The sequence below is a fragment of the Hemicordylus capensis genome, chromosome 2, assembly GCF_027244095.1.
Source record: "Hemicordylus capensis ecotype Gifberg chromosome 2, rHemCap1.1.pri, whole genome shotgun sequence".
Taxonomy (NCBI): domain Eukaryota; kingdom Metazoa; phylum Chordata; class Lepidosauria; order Squamata; family Cordylidae; genus Hemicordylus; species Hemicordylus capensis.
This window is the reverse complement of record NC_069658.1, coordinates 262,620,372-262,643,410: the sequence shown is the minus strand read 5'-3', so window position 1 is coordinate 262,643,410 and position 23,039 is coordinate 262,620,372. Positions and strand designations below refer to the sequence as shown.

The 23,039-nt window shown below is 42.1% G+C and overlaps 1 protein-coding gene across 5 annotated transcripts in view; it reads left to right on the top strand.

Moving 5' to 3' along the window:
- LOC128344922 (E3 ubiquitin-protein ligase TRIM39-like) overlaps positions 1-21,629 on the top strand; it is a 38,260-nt gene extending 16,631 nt beyond the window's left edge. For 2 of the 5 annotated variants that reach the window (XM_053295997.1, XM_053296001.1), the window contains exons 6-10: positions 3,237-3,335; positions 8,684-8,728; positions 10,438-10,536; positions 16,165-16,194; positions 19,062-21,629. In XM_053295997.1, coding sequence (XP_053151972.1) covers positions 3,237-3,335; positions 8,684-8,728; positions 10,438-10,536; positions 16,165-16,194; positions 19,062-19,576 — 788 coding nt within the window. In that variant the 3' untranslated portion in view covers positions 19,577-21,629. The remainder of the gene's footprint in view (positions 1-3,236; positions 3,336-8,683; positions 8,729-10,437; positions 10,537-16,164; positions 16,195-19,061) is intronic. The other 3 variants (XM_053295998.1, XM_053295999.1, XM_053296000.1) reach the window with 3 other exon arrangements.
- The last annotated feature ends 1,410 nt before the right edge of the window (positions 21,630-23,039 follow it).

Below are 23,039 nucleotides of genomic sequence, written 5' to 3'. Positions count from 1 at the left end.
ATTTATTTATTTCTCTATGTAAACCGCTTTGGACACTTTCGTTAAAAAGCAGTATATAAATATTTGCTGTTGGTCTAATAGTAACCAGGGCCAAATTGGCCACCCCATTCCCATCTCAAATATTCTGTTCTGGGTCATATAACAGCCATCGTTACCGGTGGGAGCTTGTCCCCCTGTACATATTAGAACTATCAAGACCCCATCTGGGCACTAAGGATATACCCCAGTGGTGGGTTCCCTAATACCGATGGTGACATGGCAATTAACACCAGTTGGCTCATTCTGTCTCAATCAAGCCTAATTGACACTCTCCATACAAAAACCATCATAAAGTGATAGCACGGATGCAGCACCTCTGTCAATAGCACTGGGCACATGTTTTGTCCGTCCGTCCGTCCAGAGCCTATTTGCCTATCAGTAGTACTTCGCCTGTAGCCACCTAATGGCGCAGCAGGGAAGTAACTTGCCTAGGGAGCAAGAGGTTGCTGGTTCAAATCCCCGCCGGTGTGTTTCCATACTATGGGAAACACCTATATCAGGCAACAGTGATATAGGAAGATGCTGAAAGGCATCATCTCATACTGTGTGGGAGATGGCAGTGATAAACCCCTCCTGTATTCTACCAAAGACAACCGCCATTGGTCACCAGGAGTTGACACTGACTCAACAGCACAACTTTACTTTATTTTGGTACTTCACCTGCACCTTTAATGGTTCCAACAGAATCCATACTGCCCTCACGAACAAATGTTGTCAAAGCTAGTTGTTTGCAGCCTGAACTGACCTGCCTACATATTTATCCTTATTTCTACAGTGCTCAGACGCCTGCCTACAGGTTATTAGGAGACATTCAAGCATGAATACTGCATTGTTCACTCTGCCGTGGGTGGACTAGCCCAGGGTCTGGGTAGCCAGTGCCTTATAGAGCTAGGCTGCTTCTTTTCTCCTCTGTATTCTATCTAGGCATTGCAAGATAACCTATTCCACTTGCCACATTCCAACAGCTTTTTGCCTGAGGGGCTTCTCCAGGGCCACACAGAGGCCCATTGGGCATGTGCGGTGGCCATGGCCTCAGAGAAGCTCCTCAGATGGGGTGAGTTTAAAAAAAAAGTTTAATTTAAAAAACAAAAACAAAGTGTGAATCCCCCCCAAATGGCCAGGGTGGGTGGGGTTTGGTTCAATATCATACCTGTTTGCACATCCCTACTCAGGGGAGTAGGGATATCTACTGCAGCAGAGCTGTATATCTACAGCTCTGCAGTAGATATACAGGCTGTGGAGCCTTCTAGGCAGTGGTGGCCGGGCAGGCCCCCCCACAACACAATTTTCCCATTGGGCCTGTGTTTATGGGACACATCAGGACATTGGTGGCTCCACCCCTGTGATGGACTAGAATTGGGGAGACCAAGGTACAAATTCCTACAGACATGATACATACTGAGGGACTTTGAGTATTCACTATCTCTCAGCCTTGCCTGTTTCACAGAATTGTTGTAAGGATGAAGTGGCTGTAGGTATGGAGGAAAAACAAATGTACAATGCCCTGAACACCTTGGAAGAAGGTCTAAGAATTCTGCTATTCAGCCAGTAAAGGCACAGTGCTTTTGTCTCTAAAAAGTGACTTGAACATTCTCACCCTGTGCTTTTGGGAAATGTGTTGAAGTTCACGCTAATCTTATTCAGATGGTATGTTGTATGTGTATACAGATGCTGTTAATGGAACTGCCCCCAGGGAAAATTGGCAGAGACCCCTGACTACGTTTAGGCCTGTGTGGGGCAGGGGTGTAGTGGAGGAGGGATGTGCAGGGATGGAGCACCAGTACTTCTTGGTTTCTCTGGCTGTTGGGGTGAGCATGGCCTTGAAGGCTGTCATGGAGAAGTGAATCACTTCTGAATTTGCAATCACTGGTGTGGGAGAATTAGCATGCTTAAACAGAGCAGTCCACTTCAGAATAAATTTGTGCAAAGCTTTGGTCCCAGGGAAAAGGACTGACAGAGAGTTGAAAGTTCAAATATAATTAGGTTTATTGAAGGGTTTAGGGATACAGAGGAAAAAGAATTGATTGGAGGGCAATGCAATATTACTACTAAAATAAAATAGAGTTGCAAAGATTAACCAGAGAACTCTCAAAGAGGCCATTTAGCTTAGTGTCCAAATTAAATGAACTCCAGGCTGGTTAGAGAAGGGGGGTTTTAGAGGTCAGGTTTTTGGATTTTGGAAGGAACAGGGATAGAGGGGAGCACAGGGGTACAGCAGTTAATATACTACCTCACTCTGTCCATTAGGGTGAATGGACCCTTGTGGCCCATTCGTTACCGAGGGACCTCTCTTCTCAGGAACAGGCTGGAAAACGGGAGGCAGGTGCAGTGACCTGAGTACCGCTCAGGGGTTTGGTAGCAGGGGCTAATCCAAAAGAGGCATGATCTCGTGGGACTAGCTTCTCATAGCAGCTGGACATGCTGCACAGATCAGGCTAGTGAAGAGGGCCGATCTGGAGGGTAAGAGCAGGAATGGCATGAAAGACAATTCACGGCCTGGTGTTCTGGTGGATGCCAAGTAAATCACCTATGCAGCAGTGGGTGAATCCAAGCTGTAGAGGCTGCAGGAGAAACACAGTTTCATGGTGCCAGGGCTAGTTATAGCCCAGAATGTGCCCTGGGTCACAAAGTTGACCGCTCCTCCTTGCTGAGGAGGGGAATTCTGTGGGTTTCAAAAGAATCCATTGTCTTTGTTGGGAGTGCTTCTAAAAGCGTAATGGCGTGAAAAGGTTGAAAACAAGCTGTGGAAACTGTGTTTCTCCTGCAGCCTCTACAGCTTGGATTCACCCACTGCTGCTGTCGGAACCCACGGGACCATGGTGTGAACTGGGCTGAAAGTGAAGGTGTGGTGACTCTTCTAAGATGGTGTCTGCTGTCTACAGTTTTTATATTTAAAATAAGAACACTTTTAAAAAAACGTATTATCTGATTAATCAATCTGTTTTGATCTGTTGATTTTTTAAAATCTATTTGATTAAAGATTTTTACCCACAGCTTAATTATAGTCATCCCTTGCCAACTGCTAGGGTTGCACTCTGGCAAAACCTCACGGTTGGCAAATTGCAGTCGGGGTGCAATAGAAATGAATGGGAATGGGGGCTAGGGGGACCGTAGTCATGAAAGGTAAGGAAAAAATCACTTTTAAAAGGTTGGAAATTTCCAGGAATTACAGTAACCCTTTCACCTTCCCTCCCCAGCCCTCCAACAGCAGCTGCAGGAGGAAGAGAGGAGACAGCAAATGGGGAGGAACGTTGCTGCCTCTGCAGGCGCCAGGCGGGGGAGAAACCCAGCGCAGGGTAGACTCTCTTTCCTTCACTCTGCTTCTCTCTTTTTTTTTTTTCAAATTCAATTTTTATTGATTTTAACAATAATAATATTCTCATTGATTACAAATAGACAAAAGTGGACTTCCTGCACACAGCTCTTCGTGAATCATCAGCTATAAAGTTTACCCTTGCTATAATAATAGTTCAAAACATACATTTAAACCCTTACAAACACAGCTAATCTACCCAACCTGCAGTTTTTTACTAAATTTCAAACCCTGCTGTAAAGTCCATAATAGGAAAATAGTTCTTTAGATACAAGAAGAATGGTTTCCAATCTTCTTTAAAGCATTCCAAATGTTGGTCTCTTATTAGTGTTGTGAGTTTTGCCATCTCCGTGTATTCCAAAATTTTTATCAGCCAGTCTTCTTTTGAAGGCAGTTCATTACTCTTCCATTTCTGTGCATATATAATTCTAGCCGCCGTAGAAGCATACATTAAAAATGTTGAATTAATTGTAGAAATTGCACCTTGTGTTATTCCCAGCAGGAAGGATTCTGGCCTCTTAGGAAATGTCATTTTAAATATTTTCTTTAACTCATTATATATCATATCCCAATATGCTTTAGCCTTCCCACAGGTCCACCACATATGAAAAAAAGTGCCTTCACACTGTCCACACTTCCAACATTTGTTTGAAACATTTTTGTACATTAATGCCAATTTTTTGGGTGTCAGATACCATCTATACATCATTTTGTAATAATTTTCTTTTAAAGCATAACATACAGTGAATTTTAAATCAGTTTTCCATAATTTTTCCCAGGCTACCATTTCTACCCACATCTTGAGCCCACTTTATCATGGTCAACCACTTCCTCTCTTGTCTCCTCCAAAAGTAACAGTTTATACATTTTAGAAACTAATTTTTCATCATTTTCACATAATTCCTTCTCAAAACTCGAAATCTGATCCTCAAATCCAACTTTAAAATCTTTCTTATATATCTCATTTAACTGATGGTACTGAAACCAATCTCTGACCAAGTTTTGTATTTCAGTTAAACTTTTTAACTTACAATCCTTTTCCTGAAAATGTAGCAAATCCCTATAGGTACCCCAATGCATTTGCATATTTACTTCTTTGCGTGATAAAGCTTCAGTTGGAGATACCCATAGCGGAGTTTTAGGTTCCAACCAATTTTTATATTTTAACCACACCCTCATTAAACTCCTTCTCACATAGTGGTTCAAAAAATCTTTATGTATTTTGCTTTTTTCATACCACAAATATGAATGCCATCCAAACTTTCTATCAAATCCTTCCAAGTCAAGTATTCTACGGTTTCTTAATGTTATCCATTCTTTTAGCCATGTCAAACAAACAGCATCAAAATACAACCTTAAGTCTGGTAAAGTAAGACCACCTCTTTCCTTTGCATCTGTTAAATTCTTAAAATTAATTCTTGGTCTTTTCCCTTGCCAAACAAACTTAGTTATATCCTTCTGCCATTGCTTAAAACAAGTTAAAGTGTTGATTATAGGAATAGTCTGAAAGAGAAATAACATTTTAGGCAGAACATTCATTTTCACCACTGAGATTCTTCCCATTAGAGACAAATTCGTTTTAGACCATCTTTGTAAATCAATTTTCACTGTATTCCATATTTTAACATAATTATTTGTAAACAACAAAGAATTATTGTTTGTTAGCCAGACCCCCAAGTATTTAATTTTCTTCTCCACTTTCAGCTCACTTATTTCAGAGAATGTCCTTAGATTTCTGATCCATATTTTTAGTCAAAACTTTAGTTTTGGCCTTATTTATATAGAATCCAGCCAACTGTCCAAATTGTTGTATTTTTTCCAAGAGTCTTCCAGTCTTGTCCATTGGATTTTCTAGAAAGAACACAACATCATCCGCAAAGGCTCTCAACTTGTAGTCTTGTTTGCCAGTTTTAGGGCCATATAATTTATCATCTTCTCTAATACTTCTACAAAGCACTTCTAGGACCAATATAAAAAGCAATGGGGAAAGTGGACATCCTTGTCTAGTCCCTTTTTATATTTCACAATTGTCTGATAATTCCCCATTTACAATAATCTTAGCATATTGCTCCGAGTAGATTGTCTTAATTGCCCTAATAAAATTGTTGCCCACAGCCATTACATCTAATAATCTCCACATAAATTGCCACGAAACATTGTCAAAAGCTTTCTCTGCATCCAAAAAAATCATCGCCATCTGTTTATCATTATGTTTTTCATAATACTCCAGTACGTTCAGGACTGTTCTCACATTATCTCTCAATTGTCTCTTTGGTAAGAAACCAGCTTGAGCTTCATGAAAAAAATGTCTTAAAATAACCTTCATTCTTCTTGCCAAAATGGCAGCAAAAAGTTTATAATCATTATTTAAAAGTGAGATTGGTCTATAGTTTTTAACTAACGTTAAGTCTTGATCTGGTTTTGGAATTACTGCAATATTTGCATACTTCCACGAATCTGGCATAATCCCTTTTTGTAGAATATCATTCATAGTCCATTGAAAAGGCTGTAAAATTTCATCTTTGACTGACTTGTAGTACAAAGCTGACAATCCATCAGGCCCTGGGGCCTTGTTGGGCTTACTTTGATTTATAGCTTCTGTTATTTCCATGATTGTTATCGGAGCATTCATAATTTCTATTTGTTTCTTAGAGAGTTTTGGAATATTTTTGGTCCTAAGAAACTGCTCAATTTTTTTGTATTCAACTATTTTACCTTTGTATAATTCTGAATAGTATTTTAAAAATTCAGCTCTTATTTCCTTTCCATCATAGGAAAGCCCATTTTTTTGTAAGTATTTTAGATATAAAATTTTTTTCCTTCTCAGATCTAATTTTCCATGCTAACAACTTGCCTGGTTTATTTGCAAACTCAAATGACCTTTGCTTAGCATACTTCAAATTCCATTCAAGTTCATTTGCTACTAACATAGAAATTTGTTGTTGTAACATTTTGATAGCTTGAGTAACTGTCTTCTTATCTTTAACCCATAGTAATTCCCGTTCCTTTTTGGAGATCTGCATCAATAATGTCTCTTTTTTCAATCCTCTTTGCTTCTTAAAATATGCATTTTGCTGTATAAAAAAACCTCTCATAACCGCTTTAGTTGCATCCCAGATAATTTTATTGTCCATTCTTTGGTTTAAGTTCAATTCAAAATAATCTTTTAATTTCTTTTTGGCTTTCTCCACAACGTCTGGTTTTTTCAAAAGTTATTTGTTCAATCTCCAACGAAATGAAGTCATTCCTTTCTTCTTCCATGTAAAACAAATTGGATTGTGATCCGAAAAAGTCCTAGGTAAAATATCCATTCTTTTCATACATGATGTAATAGCTTTAGATGTCCAAACCATATCTGTCCTTGAATGTGATTGATATCTTTCAGAGAAATAAGTATATTCTTTTGCATTTGAATTTTTAATTCTCCACAAATCATAAAGATCCATGTGTTCTACTAAATCAAAAAATGCTTTAAGAAGTTTACCTTGTAAGTTCCTATCCGATATATCAGATTTTCTGTCCAAAGATGTAGAAACAACACCATTAAAATCTCCCAATATAATCAAATTAACATTCAATAACTCCGCCATCTTTTGATCCAAATAATTATAGAATTCAACTTTCTTTTCATTAGGGGCATAAATTCAAATAATCACAGTTTTAATCCCAGAAATTAGAATTTCCAATGCTAATAGCCTACCTTCTTCATCTTAAAAATCAATTTAGGTTCAAATTGTTGTTTGACATAAAATACTACCCCTCTTTTTTTTTTTTTTCCTTATCTGAGGAAACAAATTCTTGTCCTAAGGCCTTATTGACCAGAAATTTTCTATCTTGTTTTCTAATATGTGTCTCCTGTAAGCACACAATGTCCAAATTTTGTTTCTTAAGAAAATGAAAGACTCTATTTCTTTTAGCTTTTGTGTTTAACCCATTAATGTTCCAAGAAAGAATCCTGTGGTCTCGTTTGAAATCCATCTGGTCTAATTCAAATTATGTGTTGAGGAAGCTGGATGTTCAGGAGATAAGTCTTTTTTGTATTTCCGCCAAAATTCTTGCACTTTAAGAAGCTCAGTGAATCTATTCTTCTTGCTGTTATAGAAAAAAGAAACTCCCTCCGGTGTTTCCCACCTAAAGCGTATTCCATTAGCATTCAATGCATCTGTCAAACATTTGTAATCCTTACGTTTTCTTAAGATTCTGGTTGGAATTTCTTTCAAAAATTTTATCTGGTGGGTTTCAATAGTAAGGGCTGTAGCAAAATGAGCCTGAAGAATCCGCTCAGTAATTGATTTTGAGCTAAATTGGACCAAGCAGTCTTTAATTAATTTATTTCTTGTAGCAAAATCCGAATTTAGACGAAAAGCTATCTCAATCTGTGCCTCCATCTCTCCAACTGTAATTCCCAAAAGTGATGCAAGCTCCTCCCCAAGTATTTTCTTGATGTCTTGGTCAGCTTTCTCTGGAATAACTCTGAATCTTAAAAATCTCTCTTTTTGTCTTAGTTCCAACAATGCCATTTGATCTAATAATTTTTCTTTGTCATCTTTCAGTGATCACACCTCCTTCTCCAAAGTGTCAACCCTTGATTTAAATTCTTTGTTGTCTTGTGCTAATTTCTTGACTGTTTCTTCAATATTTGATGCTCTATCATTTAATGTCTGTGTATCTTGTTTCACTTGGACCATATCAGAACTAACTTGCTGGAGAGCAATAGCGTTTGATTGGAGTATCTGTTTCATCTCTGATAACGTTTGATCGAAATCTAAAGGCATTCTGGTTTTCCCCGCACCTGTACTTGGAAGGGAAGATTTCCTGGGTTGTAAATATATCTGACTTTGCTGAGACTTTTTTTGCATTGTGTCTATCCCCCCCTTTCGTAGTATAGAGGAAGGGTTAAAAAAGAAAAAACACTTTCACAGCAGGGTTTAATGTCCTTGATGTCAAAAAAGAAAGTAAAAGCCTGTGTTTATATCCCAAGTATAAACAGTTCTGCACCACAGCTCCTATATCTTATCACTGGCAGTTAAATTTTCTCACAGTAGTGTGAAACGCCTATTACTCTAATTGGTTGACAAAATGATGGACAACTTCAACAGCAAACAGCGAACAGCGAAACGCCTCTTCCATAAACTTCGCCCGACAGCAGTAAAAAGAAAGAAGAAAATAATAATTCCCACTAATAAGATCCTTTTCCAGGTATTAAAAAATTATTAATCATCAACTCCGCTCTTGAGTTCCAATATTTAGCAAGAAGATTGAATTCCCCTCCTTAATTGTAATCGGAAGAAACTTACAGCTGCGTCTTAAGCTCTGAAATATCTTTCCCAGAAATGCAGGAAGAACTCCAGCAAGTTGTCATCAGTCGCTTGAGAGGTGAGCTTCATGAACTTTAGGTAATTAATTAAATCCAAACCATAGAAATTGGCTGCCAACTAGCTTCGGTCAAAATGATTTCCGAGAGAGAAGTAAGCTTGATTGGACCCAGCCTCCGCCGCTTGACCTAAAACAAAAACTGCATTCTCCAATGCAGCTTTGAATTAAGAGAGCTGGCTCGGGAGGAACAGTGGGTTATCTTGAAGTCGACCCTTTAATCCAGGGTGACGTAGGGGGGCTTTGAAGCCTCAAAACCCTCTTATTTTCTCCTCCTCGGTCTCCCCCTTTCAGAGAAGCATGCAGCTACGATGGCAGTCCAACCGGAAGTCCCTTTCGCTCTGCTTCTCAGTGCTTCTCTGCTTCTTGAGCAGGAATGGCATGAAAGACAATACACGGCCTGGTGTTCTGGTGGATGCCAAGTAAATCACCTATGCAGCAGTGGGTGAATCCAAGCTGTAGAGGCTGCAGGAGAAACACAGTTTCATGGTGCCAGGGCTAGTTATAGCCCAGAATGTGCCCTGGGTCACAAAGCTGACTGCTCCTCCTTGCTGAGGAGGGGAATTCCGTGGGTTTCAAAAGAATCCATTGTCTTTGTTGGGAGTGCTTCTAAAAGTGTAATGGCGTGAAAAGGTTGAAAACAAGCTGTGGAAGAACTAGAATTGAATGAACGCTCAAGTCTTTATCTCATGGAAGGACCAGAATGTGCGATCAGAACTTTTAATGAACGTGCCTCCCAAATTCCTATTGCCCATTAGCTCCTATTGTTTGGGGAGGAAGAAGCATAGGTCCCACAGCAAGGTTAGCAGTTTGAATTAATCATGGAGGGAAGTAAAAGGGTCAGTCCCTGAGCAGGGAGACCTTGGAGTTGACTCCTTCTACTTAGACATTCTCAACTGGCTTTAGACCAGAGAGAAAGGTGGGAAGCTAATCCCCTTTCGGGTTGCATGTTATCTGGTGAACCTGGGGGTGATTGTCCCAATTGCCTGCCAAGCGATGGACCCTCTTGTACAAACAACTGGTGGGCCCATGGTCCTGTGGGTTCCGATATGCAATAAGTGGGAACTACAAGCCTGTAGTAGCAAACATAAGCAGAGAGGCTTCTGGGAGCCCACAGAAAGGCAGTGCTAGCAACAATGCATATGTATTTATGTGAAGGACCGTACATGTTTTCATTTGAAAACTGAAACTGGACACCGCCCCGCTTCAAATTCAGGGTACAACTGTGAAATGTACTACTGTATGTGTGTCGAATGTAATATGTGAATAACTACATGTGTTCAGATCTGTACATGAGTACACTGTGCACAGATTGTACATGTGTTGAACATAAGGTGTGAACTGGGCTGAAAGTGAAGATGTGGTGACTCTTCTAAGATGGTGTCTGCTGTCTACAGTTTTTATATTTAAAATAAGAACATTTTTTAAAAACCGTATTATCTGATTAATCAATCTGTTTTGATCTGTTGATTTTTAAAAATCTATTTGATTAAAGATTTTTACCCACAGCTTAATTATAGTCATCCCTTGCCAACCGCTAGGGTTGCACTCTGGCAAAACCTCACGGTTGGCAAATTGCAGTCGGGGTGCAATAGAAATGAATGGGAATGGGGGCTAGGGGGACCGTAGTCATGAAAGGTAAGGAAAAAATCACTTTTAAAAGGTTGGAAATTTCCAGGAATTACAGTAACCCTTTCACCTTCCCTCCCCAGCCCTCCAACAGCAGCTGCAGGAGGAAGAGAGGAGACAGCAAATGGGGAGGAACGTTGCTGCCTCTGCAGGCGCCAGGCGGGGGAGAAACCCAGTGCAGGGTAGACTCTCTCTCCTTCGCTCTGCTTCTCAGTGCTTCTCTGCTTCTTGGCACTGGAGGTGGGGGGAACTCAGCGCCTCATTGGCGGGAAGAAACAAGGTGCCTTGGTGGAGGGGGAGAGGAAGGAGAAATGGGAGAGGGAGGAGAAAACATTCTCCAGAGTGTAGGGAGGGGAAGAGAGTAAGCCCAATCAAGATGCCATTGCTGGGCGCGCTCCCTACATGCCCAGATGGTTCCCTGTGCAGTAGGGAGGGTCGGGGCCGGAATGTGTCATCCCGGCCTCTGGAAATACCATGATGCACTGCGCAGGTCCATCATGGGGATCCCCTCCCTGGGCTCCCCACAGTCTGGCAGCTGCGGCTGCCAGACAATCAAAAGCACTTGCTCCCTTAACCTCATTTTCTTTTCTTTTTTGCATTTTAAATTTTTATTGGCTTTTACAATAGCTTTACATTCCAATTACATTTATTTCTACACGTATGTAAATATTGACTTCCCACTTACCTATCGGCGTGGTTCATGAAAAACCCTTGCTATAATAATTCAAAACATACATACTCCACAATACTACTCGATTTTACCCAACCTGCTGTTATTACTATATTTCAAACCCTGCTGAAAGGTCCATATTGGAAAAATAGTTCTTTAAGTAAAGCAAAAATGGTTCCCAATCTTCTTTAAAACATTCAAAATTTTGGTCTCTTATAAGTGCTGTAAGCTTTGCCATCTCTGCATATTCCAAAAATTTTTATCAACCAGTCTTCTTTTGAGGGCGTTTTAGTGTCTTTCCATTTCTGCGCATATACTATTCTTGCCGCTGTGGTTGCATACATTAAAAATGTTAAATTTCTTCTGGAGAATTCGCCTTGAGTTATTCCCAGCAGGAAGGATTCTGGCCTCTTAGGAAATGTCTCTTTAAAGATTTTCTTCAACTCATTATATATCATATCTCCAAAAGCCTTTGCCTTCCAGCATGATAACCACATATGGAAAAAAGTTCCTTCACATTGTCCACATTTCCAACATTTGTTTGAAACATTTTTATACATTAAAGCTATTTTTTTTCGGTGTCAGATACCACCTATACATCATCTTATAATAATTTTCTTTTAAAGTATAACATGCAGTAAACTTTAAATCAGTTTTCCATAATTTTCCCCAAGCAGCCATATCTATATTATGACCCACATCTTGAGCCCATTTTATCATAGTCGTTTTGACCACTTCATCTCTTGTCTCCTCCAAAAGCAACAACTTGTACATCTTAGAGACTAGTCTTTCATCATTTTCACACAGCTCCTTCTCAAATCACATTTGATCAACAAACCCAACCTTAAGATCCTTTTTATAAATCTCATTTAGCTGATGATACTGAAACCAATTACTAACCAAATATTGTACTTCATTTAATTTTTTTAATTTACAGCCCTTCTCTTGAAAACATAACAAATCCCTAAAAGTACCCCATTCAGACTGCATATTTGTCTCTTTACATGTCAAACCCTCAATCGGGGATACCCATAGTGGAGTTTTACACTCCAACCATTTTTTATATTTTGCCCATACTCCCATCAGACTCCTTAGGTGGGTTTGCCGCCATGTTGCCACCAGGATTGGCCTGATCCTGGTGGTTCACACGCATGCATAAAACCAGGCTGGGCCAGGAGCGGAGCCACCATTGGGCCAATGAGTTCGAAGAACCTGGGCTGCTGACCAATCAGGGGCCGCAAGAGCGGCCCCGACACGCTCCCCGCGTCTGATGTCAGACACGGGGGCGGTAGTTTAGCTCCCGAGCGGGGGCTGCGTGGCCCCTTCAGGAGCTAAACTAAGGCTGGCACTGCGTTTGCAGTGCCAGCCAGGAGTGGCTGTTCTCTGCAAAGGCAGGGAAGAGTAGCTCCTGGCTGTGTGCTGTGAATGCAGCGCCAGCCTAACTAGCTCTTGAAGGGGCCATGTGGCCCCTTCAGGAGCTAAGACTGGCGCTGCCTTCACAATGCAGCCCAGGAGCGGCTTTTCCCTGCAGGGAAGATCTGCTCCTGGGCTGCGCTGCAAAGGCAGCACCAGCCTTAATTTAACTGCGGCCCCTTCAGCAATTAAGCCTCAACTCCTGAACAGAGCCTCAAGGCTCCGTTTGGGAGCCAGACCATGCCCCGCTCCCCCGCATCTGACGTCAGACGCGGGGGCGGGGCTATTGGGGTGCCCGCCGCGGTTGTAATCGGGCTGCCGGCAGGCTGGCTACGCCCCTGGGCTGGGCTCCCTTAGTCTGGTTTTGCACATGCATGTGAATAGCCTCACTGCCTACCAGGCTGTGTATTGTAATGTTTAAGGTCTTTGGCTTTGTAGTGCAATCCATTCTAAGCATGCCTCTACTAAGATGTTAGTACCATTGGTTTCAATCAGATCTTCTATCAAGTAAGTTTGTACAGAATTGCAGCCTGAAAAGCTGTGCATTCTCGGCTTCAAAAGCGGCTTCTCCATGTTAGAGGTTGTTGATTTTTACCCACAATAGGTAAAACAGCAGAGCACTAAGGAATGAGCACACAATCCAGTTACAGGGTAGGTAGCAGAGGATGGTTCGGATATTGCAGCTATTTAAAGAAAACACATGGAGAGCCTTGTATGACTAAACACTAAACATTTATTGATTAAATACACTTAGATAGGAAAGACCTATCTCTAATCTAAAGGACTACATAGTGGATAGGTAAGGAGAGAGAGAGAGAGAGAGAGAGAGAGAGAAAGATGTTTCCATCTGCTCTCTAGGAGGAAAGGAAGGATTGTGTGACTCAGCACAGGAAGTGCTGCAGAGTCAGTTCAGGGGTCATAGAGTAGGGACAGATAGGGAGACCCTGACTCACTGTCTCTACTCCCAATGCCCCTAGTGGTCATTACGACAGTTGGTGCAAAAGGTCGATGCACTGGAAGTTCATCTGCAACACTCCAAGGTTGCAGGCAGGAATCTCTCTCAGCCCTATCTTGGAGAAGCCAGGGAGGAAACTTGAAACCTTCTGCTCTTCCCAGAGTGGCTTCATCCCCTGAGGGGAATATCTTCAAGTGCTCGCACTTCTAGTCTCCCATTCATATGCAACCAGGGTGGACCCTGCTTAGCTATGGGGACAAGTCATGCTTGCTACCACAAGATCAACTCTCCTCTCTCCTCTTAAACCTAGTGTAGTCTTCAGTTATTTTATATAGATATTATTTTGGTTTTGTGTTTTTTAATTTTGCTTTAAGCCACCATAAATTTGCCCTCCCCTGTGCTCTTTTTAAAGCCTATAGCCATTTTGGTGTTACATTTTATGTACTTATCTCAGGATGTAAATGGTGACCGTGACAAGGCTTAAGCATGGAAGACTTAATCCCTAGTGCCAGTTTTTTTAGGGTCAATTGTAGAATTTAGTGGCAATGCAAATGCACTCAGAGTCAGCAGTGCTCCTCAGCATGAGCTTTAATTATCTTCACCTTAACCAATAAATAACATGTTTAAATTTGCATATTTAAACCAATAAATAGTGCATTTATTCACCAATAAATAGTATATTCAGGTTTTGGAAAATGGAGTGGGATGGTTGTCTGCAATTGTGAGGAATCCATGACTGTACTACACACGACAGTACTACAAACATTAGACACTGTTAAAAACTGAATTTCTATATTAGAAAGTATTGGAATATATAAAGTCTGGGTGTATTAATGCTCAGGAAAATGGTCAGGCAAAGAGATCTCCCCCAACAATTGTTGGTAGATATCCGAGCAAATACAACTGGAAAGTGAGTCATCTGATTTGCATATTATGCAAATTATTTGCAAGCCAGTTTACACAATATGCAAATTAGAGTGCACAGATTTGGGGAGTTTGGATATGGCAACCCCAGAGGAGACAAACTTTGGCAGCACGAGGAAGGAAAGGAACAGTAAGCAGGGAGGAATGTTGCTGCCTCTGCATGTGCTGGGGATGGGGATGAGAGGAAAGAGAAATGCCTCTGCCCCAGCTCAAGGGTGTGGGGTGGGGAGGAGAGAAGCAGTGGCCGCAGGAGGAAAGGAAGCGAAGGAACAGCAAGTGGTGAGAAAGGTTGTTGCCTTGGAAGTTGGCACATGCTGGGGTGGGGATGGGGGGAGAAATGCGGTGCGGGGAACTCCCTCCACCTCTTTCTGACGTCTGCCTCTCTCTCTGCTCCTATCTCTCTTTCTCTTCTCCGCTTCTCTCTGTCTCACATATACTCCATTTGTGGTAGGCAAAACAGTCTACAAAAGCCCAGTCACAGATACTCAAAATGAAGGATGACTGTATACTATTGATAATTCTACCAGTATACACAATTGTCTTTGCTTTAGCAGAGTTCTTGGTTAAGTCGAGCAGTAATTATATTGTTGATCTGGGATCTCCATGTTATGGCCTTCTCAGAGTTACACTTGGCAGTGATCTGAGAATCACTGCCATGGAACACCCTCTCTCTGGAAGCCAATTAGTCTCCCTTTGTGGCCACTTTTTCTTGTCATGTAAACATTAGGGGTGGGTCCGGACCGGTCCGGAGGCCATTGTAAAGGCCTCCGGACTGGTTCGGACCTGGCCGGTCTGGGTGGAGGGGGTCCCTTTAAGGGCAGGGAGGGTTTACTTACTCCTCCCACCGCTTTGCTCCCTCCAGGGCCCGTATTTTCTGTAGAAATTGGGGCGGCAGGATACCTCCCCACCGCCCCTTCTGCCTCCTCATTGCAAAAGGCTGTAACAAGCCTTCTGCGCACGCGGTACGGCGCGCGAGCTTCACGTTTACCCGACGTGACGGGTAGACCGGGCCTCCGACCCGGTCGCGTCGGGTAAACGTGAAACTCGCGCGCTGCGTGCGCAGAAGGCTTGTTACAGCCTTTTGCAATGAGGAGGCAGAAGGGGCGGCGGGGAGGTATCCTGCCGCCCCAATTTCTACAGAAAATACGGGCGCTGGAGGGGGCAAAGCGGTGGGAGGGGTAAGTAAACCCTCCCTGCCCTTAAAGGGACCCCCTCCACAGTGCCGGACTGCGTGCGGTTCTGTGCACACCCCTAGTAAACATGTTTTCATTTGTGCTGGCTTTTCCCTGATAAGTGATATCTGCCTGGTGTTTGTGCCTTTATAGCTGTGCTTGATGTTTTCTTTCTTTTATTATTTATTTATTTATTATTTATTTATTTGATTTATATACCGCCCTTCCAAAATTGCTTATTATTAACATTTATATCCCGCTCATCCTTCAAGGAGCCCAGAGCGGTATACTATATACTTAAGTTTCTCCTCACAACCCTGTGAAGTAGGTTAGGCTGAGAGAGAAGTGACTGGCCCAGAGTCACCCAGCAAGTATCATGGCTGAATGGGGATTTGAACTCGGGTCTCCCCAGTCCTAGTCCAGCACTCTAATCACTATACCATGCTGGCTCTCTTATTTTTATTGTGCATTGCTGTACATCATGTTGAGCTTTCTAGGAAAAGAAGTATATAAATTTAATCATAATAGTCTATCAATTAGCCTTCATACCACATCAGAATGATTAATAGATATAGTTATCAACAGTGATGCATTGTTTGTTTGCTAATATGCATATATTGTGAAATCTGTACTGTTGATCTGCAATGGCAGTCTGACCTCTTATTTCCCCTCCTAGATAACATGTTGAGACCAAGATGGATTAAAGGTGAGCTTCTGTAACTGCTTCATTCTGATGGTCAAAAGAGATGAGACAATGGATATGTGATTGGATTTCCCAACCATTCTTTTTTAAAGTAAAACTGCCGAGTGCGGTGGGGGCAAATTGGATCTGGATAGTGGTGCTGGGAGAGAGAGAGTTTAACCTTCTCCCACTTGTTTCCCCCCAATCTAAACCATATGCACTCAAGCCCAACAGGCAAATGGCTTGCGGGGGGGGGGTGTTGGGGGGAACATTTGTGTGTGGGGGGGGATGGCACAGCTGAAAGGATTAAATTATCTTTGCCTCCATCACCCCCCTGCCACTGCCATACTGTAGCTGCCTGACCCAAAACAGCTTTTAGATAGGTAGACAGATAAATACATGTCAGATGATCCACTTGTAGATCTCCAGCATCTTGTCCATTTTGGCCCTTAAATAGAACATTTATATTTTCAGACATAGTGCTGAAATAAGATTTGATATGCCTGGATTAGTTCTTGGAATGATTGCTATGAGTACATTTCAAAGCGGTCACAAGCTGGACTTCAGACTTTGGGTCAACCTGTATTTGGACATGCGATAATGAGTTAATTTGCCAATATTGCATACCCAAATCCAGATAGATTAAATTTAATGTTGTGGTTGCAGCATGGTAAAATGATTGTTTGTTTTGTTTGTTGGCTTGCTTGTATATTTTAAATATGCATCATTTGCCATTAGATACGTACCTGAAGTGGGGTACAAATCAAAACAAAAAGCAATCTAAAAACCATACGTAAAATACATGAGTTGTATCCAAAGAAAGTGAATACTGGCTAAGTGCCACAACTAATTCATTTCTGTGATTTCCATGGTGCTTATTCAGGATTCTCTATCTTTGGATGCCATCTAATAAAAACAATATTATAGCCATATAAAAATCCACATTAGGTACATAGGAAGCTGCCCTCTACTGAGTCAGACCATTGGTCCATCTAGCTTAATATTGTCTTCACAGACTGGCAGCGGCTTCTCCAAGGTTGCAGGCAGGAGTCTCTCCCAGCCCTTTCTTGGATATGCTGCCAGGGAGGGAACTTGGAACCTTCTGCCCAGAGTGGCTCCATTCCCTGAGGGGAATCTCTGACAGTGCTGCTCACACTTCTAGTCTCCCTTTTGTATGCAACCAAGGTGGACCCTGCTTAGCTAAGGGGACAAGTCATGCTTGCTACCTCAAGACCAGCTCTCCTCTTCATGAGCAGAGGTTTTTCACAGCGGCAGTTTCAGTTTACATTACAGGGAGTGGGGGGAGAGAGAGAGAGAGAACGAACAAACAGTAAATAGCTGCTTTAACTCTTTCCGTTCCCCACTGCACATTGGGAACCTGCATGCATGCTGTTTATTGTTTTAAAAACTGAAAAACAATCACCACCAAGCACAGATGTACTAAGCACACTCTTTCTGTAATGTGTAGCTGGAGGCATCAAAAATAACACAGCAGTTTACAATGTATCCAGCCAGTCAGCAATAATTGCCTTCTGAAAAAGCTTTACTTGGTGACAAAAGACCAACAGCAAGGGCATCAGGTGAACCCACTAGAGAGGGCATTGCTAATCATAAGTGCAAAATATTTTTTTTAAAAAAAACCATGTTAAAATTGTGACTAAAATATAAGGTAGAAAGGAGGGGAGCTAAGACCAGGCAATACAAAACAGAACCTTAGAAGGAAAAGACAAAATGAAAGCCTTGACTGAATGGTAGGGGTGTTGCAACTGGAACCAGGAAAGAATGGTGTCAGCGAAATAGCAGTGGTTCTTCCATGAGGCAAGGTGAGGCAGTTGTCACAAGTGGTGGTTTCTGCTGGAAATTCTCTGTGGTGAGAGAATCCCTTTCTCATTATAGCAGTGTGCACAGAAGCACAACACAGCGGAGTCTGCCCAGGCATGGGTGTATGCTGAGAGTAAAGTAACTTGGAGCCAGTTCATAGTTTCAAATCAATATATATGGCATTTATTAGAGAACTCCATTCTAGATAGGAAAATGAGGAGTTAGGATCTCTAATCTATCTATCTAGCTGGATGCAGATGGATTCTGCATCTTCTCTGCACACATGGTGCAGGGAGTGAAGCTTGCCATGTTGCAAGGTAGGCGGCCAGGTAGGAAGAGTGAGAAGGAGGAAGGAAGTTGAATCCCCTAAGATTAGCAATCTACATTTCAAAGGGATAGCATCAGAGCAGTGGAGAAGGGATGACCAATGTCTTGACCCTCTAGCCCTCTGACTTACTAGTCTGTCCTCCACTGTCTGAGGCAAAGAGACAGCACAAAGTCCTTTAACTTCCAACAGTTTCCTGGGGTTGCTAGCAGGGCAGCAAGATGCCCTGTTGCCTCCACCCTGCCACCCTCCTCTGCCCTCCGCCATCAAGCAGCTCTTCGTTGAAGGGTGGCACAGCCACCATTTGACAAACAGCTGCCACAAGGCTGTCCTCCAGGTACCCAGCCACTGCTGCCTCCTGATTGGGCCTCCTGCCAACACTCAGGCCTCTCTGGATGCCACTACTATTTTCCTGCTCTCTCTGCCTTTTCAAAAGACAATGGGTGGGGAGCTTCTGATTGTTCCATCCCCCTTCCCTTCCCTTTTCAAAAGTGGGACATTTTTAGCATCTGCCCATGAGCCTGAGTGGCCATCACTAACTCAAGGACTGAGGTGATATTGTGATTGTCCCCTTTACAACTCAACAAGCAAGTTCCTTCACAGATCCACCCAACCCACTTTCTCAACATGTTTTCCTTTCTTCTAAAGAAGGGATACTTTAAAGAAGTATATATGGAGTTTGAAAGCTTTGTCTTGAGCCATTTTGGATTCTGTTTCACCATCATTTTTCCTTTTTGTTTTTCAGAAAATGTGTATCTGGATCCAGAAACAGCTCATCCTCGGTACATTGTGTCTCAAGACGGGAAAAGTGTCGAATGGGGAGAAATCCGTCAGGATTTTCCCTACAACCCAAAGCGATTTCAGTATGCTCGTTGTGTTCTTGGTTGTGAGGGATTCACCTCAGGGAAACATTATTGGACAGTGAGCGTAGGGGATGGAGACTATTGGGCTGTGGGAGTGGCCAGAGAGTCTGTGGAGAGGGGGGAGGAAATTGATTTTGATCCTGATGAGGGGATCTGGGCTTTGGGACGTTACGATGATCAATATAAGGCTCTGACTTCCCCTCCTACTCTTTTGGAGCTAGACTATGAGCCAACAGAGATCCAGGTTTCTCTGAATTATGAAGCAGGAAAAGTGCATTTTTATGATGGAGAAGATAAGACCCGCATCTATACTTTCGATGCTGATTTTGAAGGGGAGGCAATTTTCCCTTTTTTCCGGATTGTTGATTCATCAACTTGCCTCCAGCTCTGTTCTTAAAACACAAGAGGAAGTCATGACTAAGCACCAGTGGTGCACCTAGGTAATTTTGGCTCCCGGACTGCCCATGCTGTGAGGCCTCCCCCATAAAAAAGAAACCTGCTTTTGGGGACCTCTCGCTGCCACCCCGCACCCTCCCCGCTGCTGTCCCGCCACACCAAACCTCCGATTCCCCCGCCACCCATAATTTTAGCTACCATGTGCCTGTCCAAGGGGTGGCAGCCAGGGAGCCAAGCAGACCTCCCCCGGCCCCATGGCGGTGGCAGATGGAGCAACTGCTGGGCCTTCCGTCTGCCCCTGCAGCTCTGGAGAACTGAGAGGCACTCCAGTGCAACTGCACAGTTGAAATAAATCATTGCATGCCCGTGACATAAAAGGCCTGCTCAGTTCACCCCCCCCCCACCCCTCAGCTGCACACACAGTTGCTAAGTTATGGGGCGGGGGTGTCAGGAGGGCCCCCAGACCTTGGAGACTACACACTGGGGCCTCACGGTCCAGGGTAAGAGTGCCTCTGCTAAGCACCACTAAAATCAGTGAAACAAGCAGGGCTGGATTATGACATGCTGAGGCCCCAAGATATATTAAGCTTTAAAGGCACCATAGCATTACAGTAAATATATTGTAACAAAAAACACAATGAACTAACAAAGCTTTATTTTTACTTAGCAAAGATGGAATGAAAAACTAATAATCTTGCAGCAAATCGTATTTGCCTTTAAATGAAAATAAATTATGTAAGACTTGAAATCATCTTAACAAATAATAGTAATCCAGAGGCCCCTCATAATGTGAGGCTGTAATCTGTAGCTAACTTACCTTGTGCTTAAATCAGCACTTGAAACAAGTTAATCATGACTAATTTGTACCATTAATTTAAATAAGGAACGACTAACCTTCTTTGTTTACCACTCATTGTCATTGGCTTCCGATCAGCCATGATTGTTTTATGTTCTTCCTTGATAATGGCCAAACAAGGTAAAAAATTACACACCTTGTTTTTGTTTTAAATTAAACTTGAAAATTCATATTTGCTTACTTCTGATAGAAGTATAGTGGTTATCAGTTAAGATTCTTCTTTTGGATGTATGCCTTTTTTTCTCATTTTAGTTCCTTTTTTGTTATTTGAATTAAATCAGTCTCAGTACATGATACATTTCTGCTTGTAAGGAATTAGACTATTTGGAATGTTTATTCTGATATTATTGGCACCCTTAAAATTTTTAGTAGTTACAAGAGGGTCTCATTAATCGGGGCTCCAGCATTTGCGGTTTCATGTATCCACAGTCAGATCATTATCACCTGACCTCGGCATATGTGGAAAAAATGGGGATGGGGTTTAAACCCATGTATCCGTGGATCGGGGTGGCCAGAAATGACTTCAAAGGTCATTTCCGGCTGCCATTTTGAGCACTGGAGCCATTTTATAGCTCATTTCCTTCTAAACTGGCAGCAAAACCCATGATTTTCAGCCTATTTTGGATGCCATTTTGGCTTGTGGACATGGTAGGGCACATGATAGAACACAGTGGGTATTAAGGTTGGGGGGGGAACCACAATTTTTGGCTGATTTTGGGCAGTCTCGAACCTAACACTCACATTTCCATAGCTCTAATAACCCAGTATCCGTCCCCCCGGAACCAAACCCCCGCAAATATTGGGGTTCTCTTATATTTACATTCCAAAATCATCTAAGAGCATTAGGGACCTTTCAGAGTGGGTTTTGGAACACACTCAGATCCTAAACAGGTTTACTTAGAAGATATTACCACTATGGTCAGTGTGGCTTTATTCCCAAGTTAGTGTGCATAGGATTGCAGGCGTAATCCTGAAGAAGCAGGATAAGAGTCCCAAAATGCCCATGCAACACATTTACCCAAGTAACTTTGCACAAAACATAGTCTTATTACTTGCTTATATGCAAAAATTATTAATTGCATTGAAATTTCGATATATTTCTGCTTTACCAATTATATTTTGTTTATAGCAACTAGTGTCACTGAATTCTTTCAACTGTTTCATCATCCCATCAATACAGTTTTTGAATTACTTTTAACGGTTGTGTTGTCTCAGTCAATCTTGTTATTTAACCCCACTTTATTTTTGTTCAAAATTAGGGGAGGTACACAAAGTATGACTTTAACAATATATTTTTCCAAGACTGAAGCTTAGGTCCCTTCAGCTTGAGCTGCGGTCAGTCTGCATGAAAGTCCATTTTAAACAGAATTTGTTACATCATTCCTACCAACTGAAATGACCTGGAAAGCACTTCAGCTGTTTTGACTTACAAAGATAGTGAAAAATGTAGCTTTAAAGAGAACACTTAGTTGTTCTCTTTAAAGCTACAGTCTCCAAGGTTTCTTGTGGGGGACTGTGACAGTTAAAATACGTTCTGGTTTGTTGCAGTGTACACTTGCAATGAAATCTTGGTGATGACTGAAAGGTGAAATGCTAATAATATCCCACCTCCCCCTTTCGCCCTTAGGAATTAAGATGTATCCACATTATTCCAGACTGGGCACAAAGTAGGAGGGCTCTGGTATGCCAGGTTCAATGATGGGTTATGATTGCTCTGATTGCCATTGGGTGTGGTCGACTGGTCCATTGGAACCTGTCATGAGTTCCAAGACTCATGCTTGATGGAGGGGTGATTTAACTTTAAATTAATCTAATTTAAAATGAAAGAGCACAGGGTTTAGTTTTCTCCTTCCCAGGCTCAAAAGAAATACCTCCCCGCTTCCACTACCTGCGCGCTTATGTGACTATTTTGCTTTCCTAAAATGGAGGCTGACCTTCAAAGCGCAAATCCTGGTTCAGACAGAAGTTAAGGGACTGGTTGGCAACATTTCACAGCTCAAGATATCAAGCACTTAAGTGTATGCTTAAGTCCATTACTTTTGGTGAAATCACACAACTCTAAGGGCAGCTTTGAACAGGCATTTCCCACTCCGAATCTCCCCCCTCCATGTGTTTTCATAGTACTACCCATGGCACCACCCATATATGCCTTATTTCTAGTAATACACAAGATGCAGTCTGTTCCTAACCATGGGCTTTTTTTTTTTTTTTTTTTTTTGGCCGAAGTGTATCTCATTAATTGGAAGGATCCTAACTGAGGAGGTTCCTGGGACGCTGCCTTATACCAAGGCAGACCATTGGTCCATCAAGCTCAGTATTGTCTGCACTGACTGGTCAGCCCTAGCTGAAGATGCCAGGGATTGAACCTGGGGTCCTATGCATGCAAAGCAGATGCCCTATCAATCGACATACACACACACCCCTTTTATTTTAAAGATTTTCTATTTTTATTGATTTTCTCTAAGCTGATTTGGGAGCCTTGTCAACTGAAGAGCATCTGTCATTGACATCTCTCTTCCTCTTGACACTTGCCCTTTGCAGAATATTACAAGCAACAGATTTCATGCGTATGTCCAAAGGGAAAACATGCATTGTTTACTCTGCTGAA